Genomic DNA, 14,128 nt, shown 5'->3' with positions numbered 1-14,128 from the left:
TTATAGGAATGAAATTTCCCAGTATTTTTTTCTAATTTTTCTAGCATTATAGCAGAATTTTCCTGAGCAGAGCCTATCTATAGCAGCAACCTTGATTCAAATGACTTGAAAAATTCTAAACTTCTAAGAAATGCAGAATTGACAATGAGCCTTAAAAATTAGTAAATGATTTCTTATTAATGATATTTTAATATGTTTGTCATTAGTATTATAGTATGAGTTGCTTTGTCAAGTAAATGACAAAAAGAATTTCTTTTATTGTTGTTACTCTGCCACAATCACAACAATTAAAATCATTAAAGTTATGAGTCATGTTATAAAACATTAAGTCCATTTTCATAACATTATGTTATTGAGTGTTATTTATCCTCAACAATGGTGTGACGGTCAAATTATTAGCTTTAAATGGGATGAAATGGAGGCTTATAGAACAGAAGGGTCCATTCAGTAGCACAGGAGGAGTGAGAAGTACAGCTCTCTCTCATTTTTTGACTTCTGTGTGAGTCTTATTAACACCAAGCACCTAAACAGTTATTTTAAATTATTTTTTCTTTTTAAAAGTATATATTTTATTGATTATGCAATTACAGTTGTCCCATTTTCCTCTCTTCACTCCCCTCCACCCTGCAATCACCCTCCCACCCACATTTCCCCACTTTAGTTCATGTCCATGGGCCATACATATAAGTTCTTTGGCTTCTATATTTCCTATACTATTCTTACCCTCCCCCTGTCTACTTTCTACCTACCATTTATACTACTTATTTTTTTAATTTTTATTTTTATTCAATTCTTGTTCAAGTACAGTTTTCTGTCTTATACTCCCAGGACAGGGTCCAGAGGGGAGAGGGGAGAGAATCATAGGGGAAAAGGGGATGGACTCACATATTTTAAATTATTTTTAATTTAATCTTTATTGCAGTTTTTCTATTACCATTTAGTCCCCTTATATCCCTCTCCTCCCAGCAAGTACCACACTGCTGTCCACGTCCATGAGTCCCAAAATTAATCATTTTTAATGATAATTTAGGTGAAACACAGACTAAACAAACCAACACATAAACCACTAACATTTCATTGTCCAGTTTAGTGAACAACACTGTCTTAGTTTGCTTTAGAGACTAACTCTGTGAACATTAGTATTGAAAAATGTATTTACTCATATATGTTGGTATATATACATTTTGTGTACATGCCAAACATCCAGATTTCTAAAATGATAAAAGTCACATAGCTGAACAAATAAGCCTCATAATTCAGACGACCGTCTGTCCTTACAATTTAGCCACTTATAGGAATTAGGGATTTAAGCCACAGTTGCATGTTAGTGATGTCTTTTTCTTGTACTCTGTACTTTGAAAACAGTTTTATTTAGTATTTTTTACTTTGTTTTCATTGCTTCACTATTGCAAATGTCCCCATTTCCCCTCTTTTGCCTACCACCCCCATTCTTTGCCCCCACTTCCCTATGGCCATCACCACACCGCTGTTTGTGTCTTGGGTTATGAACGTCTGTTCATTGGCAAATCTTTTCACCCTCTTTCATCCCATCCCTCCAGCCTCCTCCCTCTCACCATTTCCCATCTGTTCCTTGTATCTCTGCCTCTGCTTCTATTTTGTTTGTCAGTTTATGTTGTTCACTATATTCCACATGTAAATAATCACATGGTATTTGCTTTCGCCGACTGGTTTATTTTACTTAGCATAACAATGTTTACAGCTTCACTCATTCATCACAGGCAGATCTATTTTAATCCTCATTTATTTTTACAGTTAAACTGCCGGGAGTAAGAACATACATTGATCCACACACCTATGAAGATCCCAATCAAGCCGTCCATGAATTTGCCAAGGAGATAGAAGCTTCATGCATTACCATTGAAAGAGTTATTGGAGCAGGTACCACAATGTGTTTAACTGGGACTTTTAATGTGTGTTTAATAATAGAATGGAATATGTCAATGTCCTTATCTAATATAGAAAGTTTCTAATCTTTTCTGACTCACTTTCAAAGTGGTATATGACTGATCCTACTTTAATGCTACATTCTGTGTAGCCCACACTTCAACCACTAAATGTCTAGTTTATGAAATAAAAAATAAACCAGTAAATAAATATATATAGTCAAACATGGTGTTTTTCTATCTACTGTTCATATCTATCTATATATATAGATATATATATATAATTTGTAATGCCAAAATACTTACATAATTCAAGCACACAGTTTTTATGAAGCATTTCTTGCCTTCAGTTGTTTCCTTTTTTATCCCATTACAATCTTTTTTCCCTTTCTCTTCTCATTAATGTCACTGCTAGAGTAGAAAGAGGAGGAAGAAAGAAATCATTTAAGTCAGTTGCATTCGATTTCCTTGAAACATTTCCATTAAGGGTTTTGTAGGTGAGACAGATGAAGCCAATAACCCCGAAGTGTTTTATGACTACCTGTAGATGATTTTTCCCCGGGCACCATTTATTTCTATTAACACTGATACAAAGTTTGAACTCCCTTTTAACTCTGTTTCATCTAAACCTTGACATTCTCTAAGAGTGCTTTATATTATTATTAGAGCAAGGATTTCAAATGATTTTATGTATTTTTTCCATCTTTGTCACAAGGTGAATTTGGTGAAGTTTGTAGTGGACGTTTGAAACTTCCAGGAAAAAGAGAATTACCTGTGGCGATCAAAACCCTTAAAGTAGGCTACACTGAAAAACAGCGTAGAGATTTCCTGGGTGAAGCCAGCATCATGGGGCAGTTTGATCATCCTAACATCATTCACTTAGAAGGTGTAGTGACCAAAAGTAAGTACAATGGCATATAATGTATGAGTGTGTATATGCATCATGGGTGTGTAAAGTAGCCTAATATTAATGTTCATAATATTAGGTTATTATGAATTTCAGGGAACAATAGTAATGGTATTAATAGTTTATCTTCTACAAATATTTATTGCCCTGTATTATAGTAGATTTTGGTCAAAACTAATCTTAAAATGAACCTGAATTTCTATGTATTTTTTCAATACATATATTAACTCATTTACTATTAATTCAGTACTGGAGAAAATGTATCTAGATAAAAGAAGCAGTAAAGGTACCAAATTATTTTTTTCCTGTTCCTTTCATTTTTTATTCTACTGAAATACTAACTTCAAAGTTCTAATTAAGGCATTGAAGTTTAACATTTAATAGTATTACTATAAGTATAGCTGCCCAGACTTTTTAAGAATCTTTTAAGTAGTTTTTACAGCCAGATGTGTCTTTTATTCATATTTTTTTCATTGCAGTATTTTTATAGTTCTAGAGACAGTGACAGTCTCAGCAGGCTATGAAACTTCCTCGAGAGTAATTATCTTGTCAAAGCAAATCAAATTTTTATTCAGAAATATCTAGAATTTCACATTACTTTTAAATTTGTACTAGTGTACTGTAAATGTAGTTTTGTGGTGAACTTTTCAATATAAGGATTTGAAATAAGTCTTCAGTCATCCAATAAAATATTTATGGGGCATATACCTGGAGCCTTTATGTTCTTTTAACCTATTTTTTTTCCTTTGCCATTTCTATTTATTCTCATTCCTATCTTTTTCCTTCATGACCTGCATATCATTTACTTAATCATCTTGTTGCTTGTCAAGGACCATTCTCTAGACTTTCTTTAAAGCATTTGTCAAAATTCTAGCTCCTATTAATAATATTTTAAGTTATATATGTCAAATATACACAGCAGTAATGGATATTCAATAAATGTCCTCAACCAACTAAGTATTTTTAATTAATTAGCTATCCATTTACTCTATTCAGCTTTTAAAAAATGGGAAACAAAATAAGACAACAACATTTTTTTCACAATAAGTAGGGACCAAAGTGGCAAAACATAATGTGTATTTAGTACATAAAAAGTTAACTCCCAAATCATAATTCATTCACAGTAGGTCACAGATGAGAGTGCAGTGGTTTTCTCACAAGTTTAAGAAAAAGACCAGAGGAAAAAGTATCGCATTGATGATTGGTTGAGCTTTTGAATGAATCCATATTGCTGTGAGTGTGTCTTTCTCTGTCTCAAGGAAATACCCACATACAGTAAGAATGTTCACCGCGGAATGTAGCATAGTAATAAAATAACCTGTAAGACATGTGAATTTCCTTGAAACTTAGAGGTTTCTTCACCCAGATGAGTACTCATCCATATTTTATCATCTCCTCGACAGAAACCCAGAAAGAATATGGTTGGAACAAAAAGAACATCCTGGGGTCTTAGTGGAACAGGAACAAACAAGTTGTTAAAGAAAGGTGGGAGTCGGCGACAAGAGAGAGGCAGATGGGGGCAAGAAGAACACATATTTTTTAAGTAATAAGATGAAAAATTATTTTATAATTTTGTTCACTGTAAATTAATAGACAAGGGTATTTGAAATAAAACTAAGTCAGGGAGATGGTCATGACAATTTGACTTTGACGTTAGTCTGTCTGTAGTCTATCTCCTACCAAGGGAAGGACCTTGAAAGGACATCAGTGAGGGCATATGGTATAAGATAAGATAGGAACAAGAATCCTCACACTGGCTTAATATCATTTCCTATGAAGGAATGGTCTTATCTATTGATAATATAACCTGTAGTTCTTAGTGATAGTCATAGTAATAATAGCATGCAAATATTAAAAAGTTCATGTCTTCCTTTCATCTTTAATATGACTGTTAAATGTAACTTGATCAAAATAATTTCTGACCATCACTTCCTATTACCCTGGGCAAATGCAAAGCTCCTTAGAGCAAATCTGCCGTCTTGAAATGAGTTAATACAACATTTAGAACTGTTCCAGATTACTACTATTATTGTGGAAGCAATATTGTGAATGGTCAAGAACATGGACTAGGGATCTAGCTGTTTGATTTTATTTTGGTTCTACCATAAACTACTGTGTGACTGCACAAATTAGTTAAACATTCAAGAACCTTAGTTTCTTCATCATTGACATGGAGTAAGAATACCTCATGCCATGTTGCAAAGATGACATGAACACAGGTAGAATGTAATATGAGCATGGCACAAAGTAGGTAATGAATAATTACATAACTATTACTTTTCAATTTATCTCTCTTATTATGCTATAAATCCCCTCCATATCCATTTCATTCTTAGTCCATTTTAATGTACCTTATATTTTGTTCTACAATTACTGAGTGGACCTGGTGAGGCGGTAGATACCCTATTAATGAGTGGACACCCTCTCTCCTGGGTGGTTTTCCCTGTACTAGGTTTACCTTGCCTGCTGCCAGGAAATTATAGTTCTCAAAGCCAGAGATTATTTATTCAAAAGATATACAGACTTAAGAGTAATGGCTTAACACCTTCATTGAAATCCCAAAATTTCTTAAAGCACCCACAAACACACACTGTCCTTCCCGCCCTGCTTTGCCCAGTCTGACGTGCCATATCTCAGGAAAAGAAATAGAAGCCCATGTCTCAGGGAGCCCCTGGTTCTTCTCAGTAATCTGTGCCCAGCTGGCAGGCTTTCCTCGGTTTCACCATCTATGTTGCCAGGATCTCCAGTCCTTAATCCAAACCCACTTGGTACCTTCTCCTGGCCCACCAGCATGAGTCCCTTCACCCCTTTCATTCCCACAGCATCTCTCCTGCATTCTCCCAAACTGCTAAGAGAGAGCTCTGCATCACTCCAACATCTTTCTTTCCAGCTTCCTAAGCTGCTTGGCAAAGCACACCCCAAAGCCACATGGTTCCAGGCTTTTCATGGCTGCCACACTTGGGTTTAAATCCCAATGCCAATCTTCCTCCGCAGCCCTGTTTCCGACTCCTCCCACAATCAGCTACTCCTGCCAGCATTTCTGCGTGTTTCCAGCTTTTCTAGACAGCCTAGTGAGTCCAGACAGGTGTGGCCCCGGGGCATTGAGCAAATCATCTCCAAGCTTTCACACAGGCACTGTAAGCAAGGGGAGGGAGTTGCCTCCCAGTTAGGTCATGGATTGAAGTCACTCTCATCTCCCTGGCTCAAAGCATGGCCACAGTTATTTAACACATCCACGAAAAGTTATAGATTTGTTAAATGACCATGCCTGAAGTTAGCTATAAAACTGTTGCTATGCAGAAAAAGTCTTAATGGCCCTGTTGTATGTGTCCCATCCCCCAGTTCAGACCTGTGAGGGGAGGGGAGGACATCCCATATTTTTAATATTTCCTGGAGATACTGAGTTCTGGACCCCATTACAAATTCCTCTTTGCAGGGGGACCCCTAGCTGAACCCTGTTACACTATCTCCATTGCCTCTTCATACAAAACTACACTTCTATGTTCACTACTGTTTGAATTACTTCAAAACTGTATTAAATTTCATCACTTCCATGAAATATCCATCATCATTTCACCCTGAAGTAATATTTTCTTCTTTTGAATGCTTTACCAATGAAATGATTTTTGCATTTGTCTATAATGTTGCTTCATTTTCTCCCAAACTCTTAATCAGATGTTCCACTTAATTTTTAATTCTTTGGCTTACAAAAAGAATCTTCTCCCTCGGATCACAAATCACGTCACAAACATTTTTATAAACCTATTATACCTAAATCTAAACCAATCCATAGCCATTTTATTTAAACACTTTTAACCTTAATGTGGTTGGTAATTAGTAGTTCAGACATGGAGAAGTTCAAGTTGAGATCCCTATACACGTCCAATTGCATGTGTGTGTACAAAATTGCAGGCAATTATAGTATTTATCTTACTATACTTACTATACTTACTATAAGTATTTATCTCCATCTTTTTTAAGTCAATGCACCAGATGCTAGTGGATAACACCCACAATTTATTAGAACTAATATTCACCTACTTTTATAAACTCTTTATTTATTACCAAACTTACGTAAATACAACATGACTCATATAAACTAAAATAATAACTAAACTTCTCAGGCAAAAAACAACCAAAATTGTCACATAATTTATATTCACTTGAAACATTTATTTATAGAAGCAAGTATCAATATCAACAAGTGATATTTAAATTCTGTGAGTTGGAAATACAATTTTATTTATTTCGGTTTTTAAATATTTTATTTATTTATTTACAAAGAGAGGGGAAGGGAGAAAGAAAGAGAGAGAAGAATCAATGTGTGGTTGCTTTTTGTGTGCCCCCAGCTGGGGACCTGGCCTGCAACCCAGGCACGTGCTCTGACTGGGAATTGAGCCAGCAACCCTTTTGTTTGCAGGCTGGCACTCAGTCCACTGAGCCACACCAGCAAGGGTGGAAATACAATTTTTAAATGCCCAATCTTCTATGTGATGTTGATGTCATGAGGTATAGGTATAGCAAAATGTAAATATTTTAAATATTTCTATGTCTTTAATTTTTGTTTTGTGTGAATTGAAATTGTATTTCCTCTTAACGAATGTAGCTCTTGATATTCACCTTAGGAAGTCTTCAGCCTGTTTTTAATTTACCATGTTGCAACGCACTTTATTTGTGTCCTTAATTCCATGCTTTCTTATTTGATGGTAATTTGTTCAGCAATAATTCTCAACCTGCAGCACATGGGTAATGAGACCTAAACACAGCTCAATCTTGTGATTTTTTTGATTGAAGCTGAGGTGTGGAGCCTTAAGTAGCATTCCTGTGGGTGGTGCCATCGTGAACCCTTATCCTTCCTGTATCACTGCCCTGTGCACCACAACTGTGGGCCTTGGTTCAGACTCCTGTGTTTTGCTGTTAAACAGGACATGGGATCAGTAGATACATACATATTCTGGAGAGGCTTCATGGTACATGATGTAAAAAACCCCACCGGTCTTAGATTAATTGATTCATTGGCAATGCGAGATGCTTTAATCCAATATACACAGTGCCAGCTTTTTAAAAAGATTTTATTTATTTATCTTTAGAGAGGAAGGGAAGGAGAGAAGGAGAGAAATATCAGTGTATGGTTGCCTCTCATGAGTCCCCTGCTGGGAACTGGCCTGCAACCCAGGCATGTGCCCTGACCTGGGAATCAAACCACGATCGTCTGGTTCGCAGGCTCATGCTCAATCCACTGAACTACGCCAGCCAGGGCCACAGTGCCAGCTTTTATTATGGAAAATGACTCAGGAATATAATTAAAAGTAGAAAAATTATCTTTCCATTGCAGCACCTTTCTTTCCTGGTAAAATATTTTCTAAATCATTTTTAATTCTTATTCTGTTATAGTTGTCCAAATTTTTCCCCCTTTGGGCCTCCTCTGTCCATCCCACTCCTTGCTCCCCTTTGGGGTCAATCCCCACACTGTTGTCTGTGCCGTGGGTCATCCACACATGTTCTTTGCCTAGTTCCCTCCCTTTCTTGGCACCATTGTCTCCCTCTCCGCCGCCCTCTGGTCACTTTCAGTCTGCTTCATGTTTCCATGCAGTCACAGCATCTTTAGTTCAAGGTTCTATAATCGTGTACCAAAATTATTATCAAAATTGATTGAATGGATATTTCTATTAAATCTTAAATTATTCCTAGTTATATTTCTTAATCTTGGATTGTGAAAAATAAACTTATTGCTTCTATATAATTAATAAACTTAAACAAATATTAGAGGAACACTAGAGGAATCTCTATTATTTTGAAGTCTGGGGAGATGGCACATTCAATAACAATTATGTATATTGTCAGTCAATTCTGACTTATATAAATTGGTATTTACCTTTCAGATGTAGTATTTCATTCTCATAAAGCCGCTTCTGTTTTCCAGACCCTCATTATATATTCCTCATGGCTATTTCATTAGAATTCAAACTATTCTTTTCATTTTGGTATTTTCCCATGTTAGCTCATTCTACACCTCTTGTCCTCAGGTAGATTTTACTAAGTCATTGCTCTCCCCTCATGCTTTATCACCAAACAAGCTAACAAATGGAACAAAATGCATACAGAGGTGGGAATAAGTAGACTTACTGGTGTGACAGGTTATTATTATATTATTATTTATTAATGTTTATAACGTTTTATCTAAATAAATATTGCTATTATTTTGTAGCCTTACTATTATTTCGATAGCTTTGATAAGCTCTGTCTATATCTCCACTTCCACTATTTCCTTTTCAGCCAACACTAATTAATTTTTGTTCTGACCCTTTGAAATAGTTCCTTAACCCTGGAATGTCCTCCACTTCTCTTACCTTGATCTTGTTTAATTCAAACATGACCTTCTTCGTGTGACCTGTGTCATTTATCTTCATTTGTCCTTCTGTCCTCTGTGTCTGCCTGGTATGGAGGGGGCCCTTAGTAAGGTTGAATAGCTGAGCCAAGGACAGCTTCCCAGTTCTCCGGGAGAATCCAAACTTCAAAGAGCAGAGGCTTCTGTTTCACTCGTCTCTGTGTTCTTATATCGATGCTCAGCATGGGCAGTATCGTACATATTTGTCGAATGAATGAATTCTCAGAGGCAATTTTATAAACTCTAGTTACATTCCTCTGCACTTGTCATGCTATATATTATATCATAGTTATAGCTCTATGTGTTTTATCATCACCATACACAATATATTTCTTGAACCTGATATATGTTTATAACTCCACCCCTCAATGCAGTTTCTATTACAGGACCAAAGACATTAGGTAATTTAAAAAGATCATAAATGCCCTGGCTGGTGTAGCTCAGAGGATTGAGTGCAGGCTGTCAACCAAAGGGTCTCCGGTTTAATTCCCAGTCAGGGCATATGCGTGGGTTGTAGGCCAGGTCCCCAGTGGGGGACATGAGAGGCAACCATACAATGGTTGTAAAATAAATAAATACAATCTTTAAAAAATCATAAATGATATTAAATGAGTGAATGACTTTATTATAATCATGTAAATATTTTAAACGAATTAGATTAATATAGGGTTTTATTTTAAATTTAAACATTGTATTCTATAATGCCAATTTTTTTAGAAAAAATTAAAATGCCTATGAAGGAGGTGGTCTGAGAATCTTTGCACAGGATCTTGCATCAAAATTATTATGACTACTTACACTTAACATTACTTTAAGAGTTTACTAAGCTTAGTGTTCTTTACCTACCTCCCTTTAGTCTGCACAGCAGTGCTACCCTGTGCATGCTAGTGTTTGTTCTCAGTTTACAGATAGGAAGATTAACTTTAAAGAGGTTAAATATATTATCCCATATCATAAAACTATGCATAGGGCAATGCCAGATTCTAAAACAGTTCTATATGACGCCAAAACCTAAGTTCTTAAACAGTGTCCATTATCAACCTCATATCATTCAGTACACACTTAAGAAGAATTATTTATTTATTGAAAAAGTATTAGTTGGTGCATAATACATGTTTATTTCTATTAATAAATGGGATAAGGTAGAGATTAGACAGACTGAATTTCTGACTTGATGGAGCTAGCTTTTTTCCAGTGGGAGAGACAGAATCTAGATGAACATATGCACTTATAATATATTAAATGGAGAAAATAAAGCTAAGTTAGGATAGTAAGGGTTGGTTCTATCGAGGGTTGGTGCTTTCTCTTTTGCTTAGAGGAAAACTTCTCTAAATAGTCTTGAATAAAGTGAAGGTGCAGACCTCGCAGATAGATAGCAAGGGCAGAGTGTTACAGGAAGAAGGTCCTGCTAGGCTCAAATACAACTTGCATGGAATGTTCAAGAAACAGTAAGTAACAACATCATTTTTGCTTCGGTGGAATGAATGTGAGGATTCTGGTAAGAGACTAACTTCAAGATGTAGTAGGATAGAAATGTAAAGATTTGTTGGCCCCTGTTAAACAATCTCCTAATGTGAGCTTTAGAGCCGAGATGTAATAGAGTCTGATTTCTACATTGAAAGGATCAGTCAAACTGCTATGTTGAGTATAGATGATACCAACTGGCGTGTAAGCAGGGAGCAAGCAGTGAGGAGGCCACCAACATTATTCACGCCCCTTACTGATTTGATCAGAGTACAGATCTAACAAGGTGGAGGGCAATCGATGAGTTTTGTAGATATTTTTAAGGCAATCACAACATAACTTTTACAGTTTGGAAGTGGAATATGAAAAAAGAGAGCCAATGATAATTATAAATTATTTGTCCTGGATACCTTGAAGAAGCTAATTGCCATTTATAGAAAAGAGTCTAGAAGGAACAAGAGTGTTTCTGGTAATAAGTAGTTCAGTTGCGGATAAGTTAAAGTTGAGATGTTTAAAAGCATCCAGTTACACCTGTTGTACACAAAATGTGATTTACCTTTAGGCCTGAAAAAATATAAACTAAAATGTTTGAAGTATGACTATGCTAGAATTTTGCTTCTTCCATTTCACAAAAGAAAATAATTGCTATGAATCAATGATCAACCACGATGGAAATAAATAACTTTAAAACTGAAGTAAAAACAAGGCCCTGGCCGGTATAGCTCAGTGCATTGAGTGTGGGCCTGCAAACCAAAATGTTGCTGGTTCGATTCCCAGTCAGGGCACATGCCTCGGTTGCATGCCAGGTCCCCAATTGGGGGTGCTCAAGGGGCAACCACACATTGATGTTTCCCTCCCTCTTTTCCTCCTTCCTTTCACATCTCTCAAACAAATAAATACATAAAATCTTAAAAAGATAAAACTGAAGTAAAATCAGAAGCTAGCTTATTAATTGGCACTATTTCTTCTGTTAGGGCATATACAGAGTTAATAAATATAAATGCCTAAACTATTAGGGATTTGTAACTGGTCTTCCCGATGAAATTTAAATCATCTGAAAGAATATAAATCTATAAAAATAGATTTTTTTGTCTCATAGTTTTACTATTAGTGAATAAAATTTTATTTTATTTTTTAAAGATTTTATTAATTTATTTTTAGAGAGGAGAAGGGAAGGAAAACAAGAGGAGAAAAACATTAATATGTGGTTGACTCTTGTGTCCTCCTTACTGGGGACCTGTGCCTCAACCCTGTGTCCTGACTAGGTATCAAACTGGCAACCCTGTGGTTCACAGGCTAGGGCTCAATCCATTGAGCCACACCAGCCAGGTAAAATTTGTGCTTCAAAAGTATTCATGGACATAGACAACAATGTGGTGATTGCAGGGAGGTATGGATTAGGGGACTAAATGGTAATGAAAGTACGTAAAAATTGAAACAGAAAAAATAAATTTCCATTATTAATAAAACAAAACTGTACATTTTGACCATTCTTAGGTCCCCAACTGCTCTGAAAAGTATATAAATTTCTGATTCTATGATTATTATCCACTTACACTAATGTCAAAACAATTCAAATCCTAACAAATACTAAAATTCTAACAATTTTAATGTGAGAAGTAAATTTCAAATGGAAAATTTTACATCAGTGTAAATGATATGAAATAAAAGAAAAATATGTAAAGTTTAGAATTTCTACCTATAGAAATACTTGGTGGCTTTATGCTCTTGTTTCAATATAGGTTTTTTATTTTATCATCCTTCCTCAAATTAAGATTATATAATTTTATAAAAGACTTTTTTTAAAGAGTTAATTAACAAATAATGACCATAAGAGAATGAAAATCTCTGAGTACCCAACAGGCACATACTTTGTCCCCACCTTATAATCATTACCTATTTCTATTATAAGCGCAAGTTCCCTTTAGGTGGTTGATCATTAGCCGTGAATAATTGAATCATGTTATTTGAGTTACCCCATGTTTCCTTTGGGGTAAAAATAGAAGTAATTTTAAACAGCTACCAGTGTTAGAACACCAAATATTATAGAACCCAAATAGAATGACATGGTGAAATAAGACCGTAGATCTACAAGCATAAGCACAGCCTTACTTTTAATTCTTTACGAGTCTTGTAAAGTGTTTCAAAGGGAAACCCAAGGATAGTTATTTTCCAGTGAATTATGATGCTTCTAAATCAAATGTTCCATTATATCCTTAAATGATATCGTATGTGTGTTGGTGAGTTAATTATTTCAGAAAAGCAGGTGGTATTGATACAAATAAAATAATAAGCCCAGATTTAGCTACAATTCTTGAGCTATGGTTTATTTCAGTGTTTCTGAAAATTTAATGTGCCCCTTAAATATTTCCACAATTCAGAACCTAGTTCAGTAGACTGGATGGGGCACTGAAACTTGGCATTTCTAACACCTCCCAGATGATACCTGTGCTACCTGTCAGGGACCACACTCTGAAGAGAGAGCTAGATTAACATTCCTGCAAGTTGGTTTCTCCTAACGTGGAGATCTTATGGAAAAGTATTCCATTTCCAAAAGTGGCTCTCTCCTGCCTATCTTGGATTTGTGATAAAAAAATGGCACCAAAAATCATGTAGTAGCAAAACAAACTCTTTTTTTAATGTGGTAGAAAAGAAAACCAAATATGAAATCTACCTCTTAAATTTTTATGTGTTCACTGCAGTATGACCTATAAGCACAATGTTGTGTAATAATCTCTAGAACCCTTCCATATGCATACCTGAAATTCTATGGTCATTGAGAAGCAAGTCTTCCTCTCTTCTTCAGCCCAGGCTCTTGCACCGCATTATTACTTTCTGCTTCTATGGCTCTGACAACCGTCGATACCTCACATAAGTAGACTCCAAGACCATGCACTGCAGAACACACCAGAACACTCAGAGCAGATATAAGTAATGATCAGATGTAAGAATATGTTATTATTGAAAGAAGCCAAGTTTCTACCAGATCTTCCATCAGTCATTGGACAGTTTGGCATGCATAATTATGATTACCAGGCTTGTGTTAATACAAAAAAATAAATATTTGTAAGATTTACAAACAGACTTTTAATTAAAATAAAAATTTTGAAATTACCGACATTACAGTATGGAAGAAGTAAAAAAAGCTTTTAGAATCAGATGAACATGAACTCGATTCACAATTTTGCTTCTTATACAAGTTGTTCTGATCAGCTAAAATAATATATTAAATCTTTGTAAATTTCACTTTTTCTGAAAAAAAATGTCTTTTGTAATATCATCTTTATAGAGGTTTAATAGCAATTAAAAATAACATTATGGACCCTGGCTGGTGTGTCTCAGTGGATTGAGTGTGGATGGACCAAAGCTTGCTGATTCGTTTCCCAATCAGGGTACATGCCTGGGTTGCACACCAGGTCCCCAGTAGGGGGTATGTGAGGTAACCACACATTGATGTTTCTCTCT

The 14,128-nt window shown here is 35.5% G+C and overlaps 1 protein-coding gene across 2 annotated transcripts in view; it reads left to right on the top strand.

Annotated features, from left to right (window-relative positions):
* EPHA5 (EPH receptor A5) overlaps positions 1-14,128 on the top strand; it is a 333,428-nt gene that overhangs the window by 283,760 nt on the left and 35,540 nt on the right. For both annotated transcript variants that reach the window (XM_037029906.1, XM_037029905.1), the window contains 2 exons: positions 1,774-1,899; positions 2,620-2,805. In XM_037029906.1, coding sequence (XP_036885801.1) covers positions 1,774-1,899; positions 2,620-2,805 — 312 coding nt within the window. The remainder of the gene's footprint in view (positions 1-1,773; positions 1,900-2,619; positions 2,806-14,128) is intronic.

This window comes from Sturnira hondurensis, unplaced genomic scaffold (genome assembly GCF_014824575.4).
Source record: "Sturnira hondurensis isolate 20B ecotype Veracruz unplaced genomic scaffold, ASM1482457v3 Scaffold0020579, whole genome shotgun sequence".
Lineage (NCBI taxonomy): Eukaryota > Metazoa > Chordata > Mammalia > Chiroptera > Phyllostomidae > Sturnira > Sturnira hondurensis.
The sequence above is the reverse complement of the archived record's forward strand: the minus strand, read 5'-3'. Positions and strand labels throughout refer to the sequence as shown.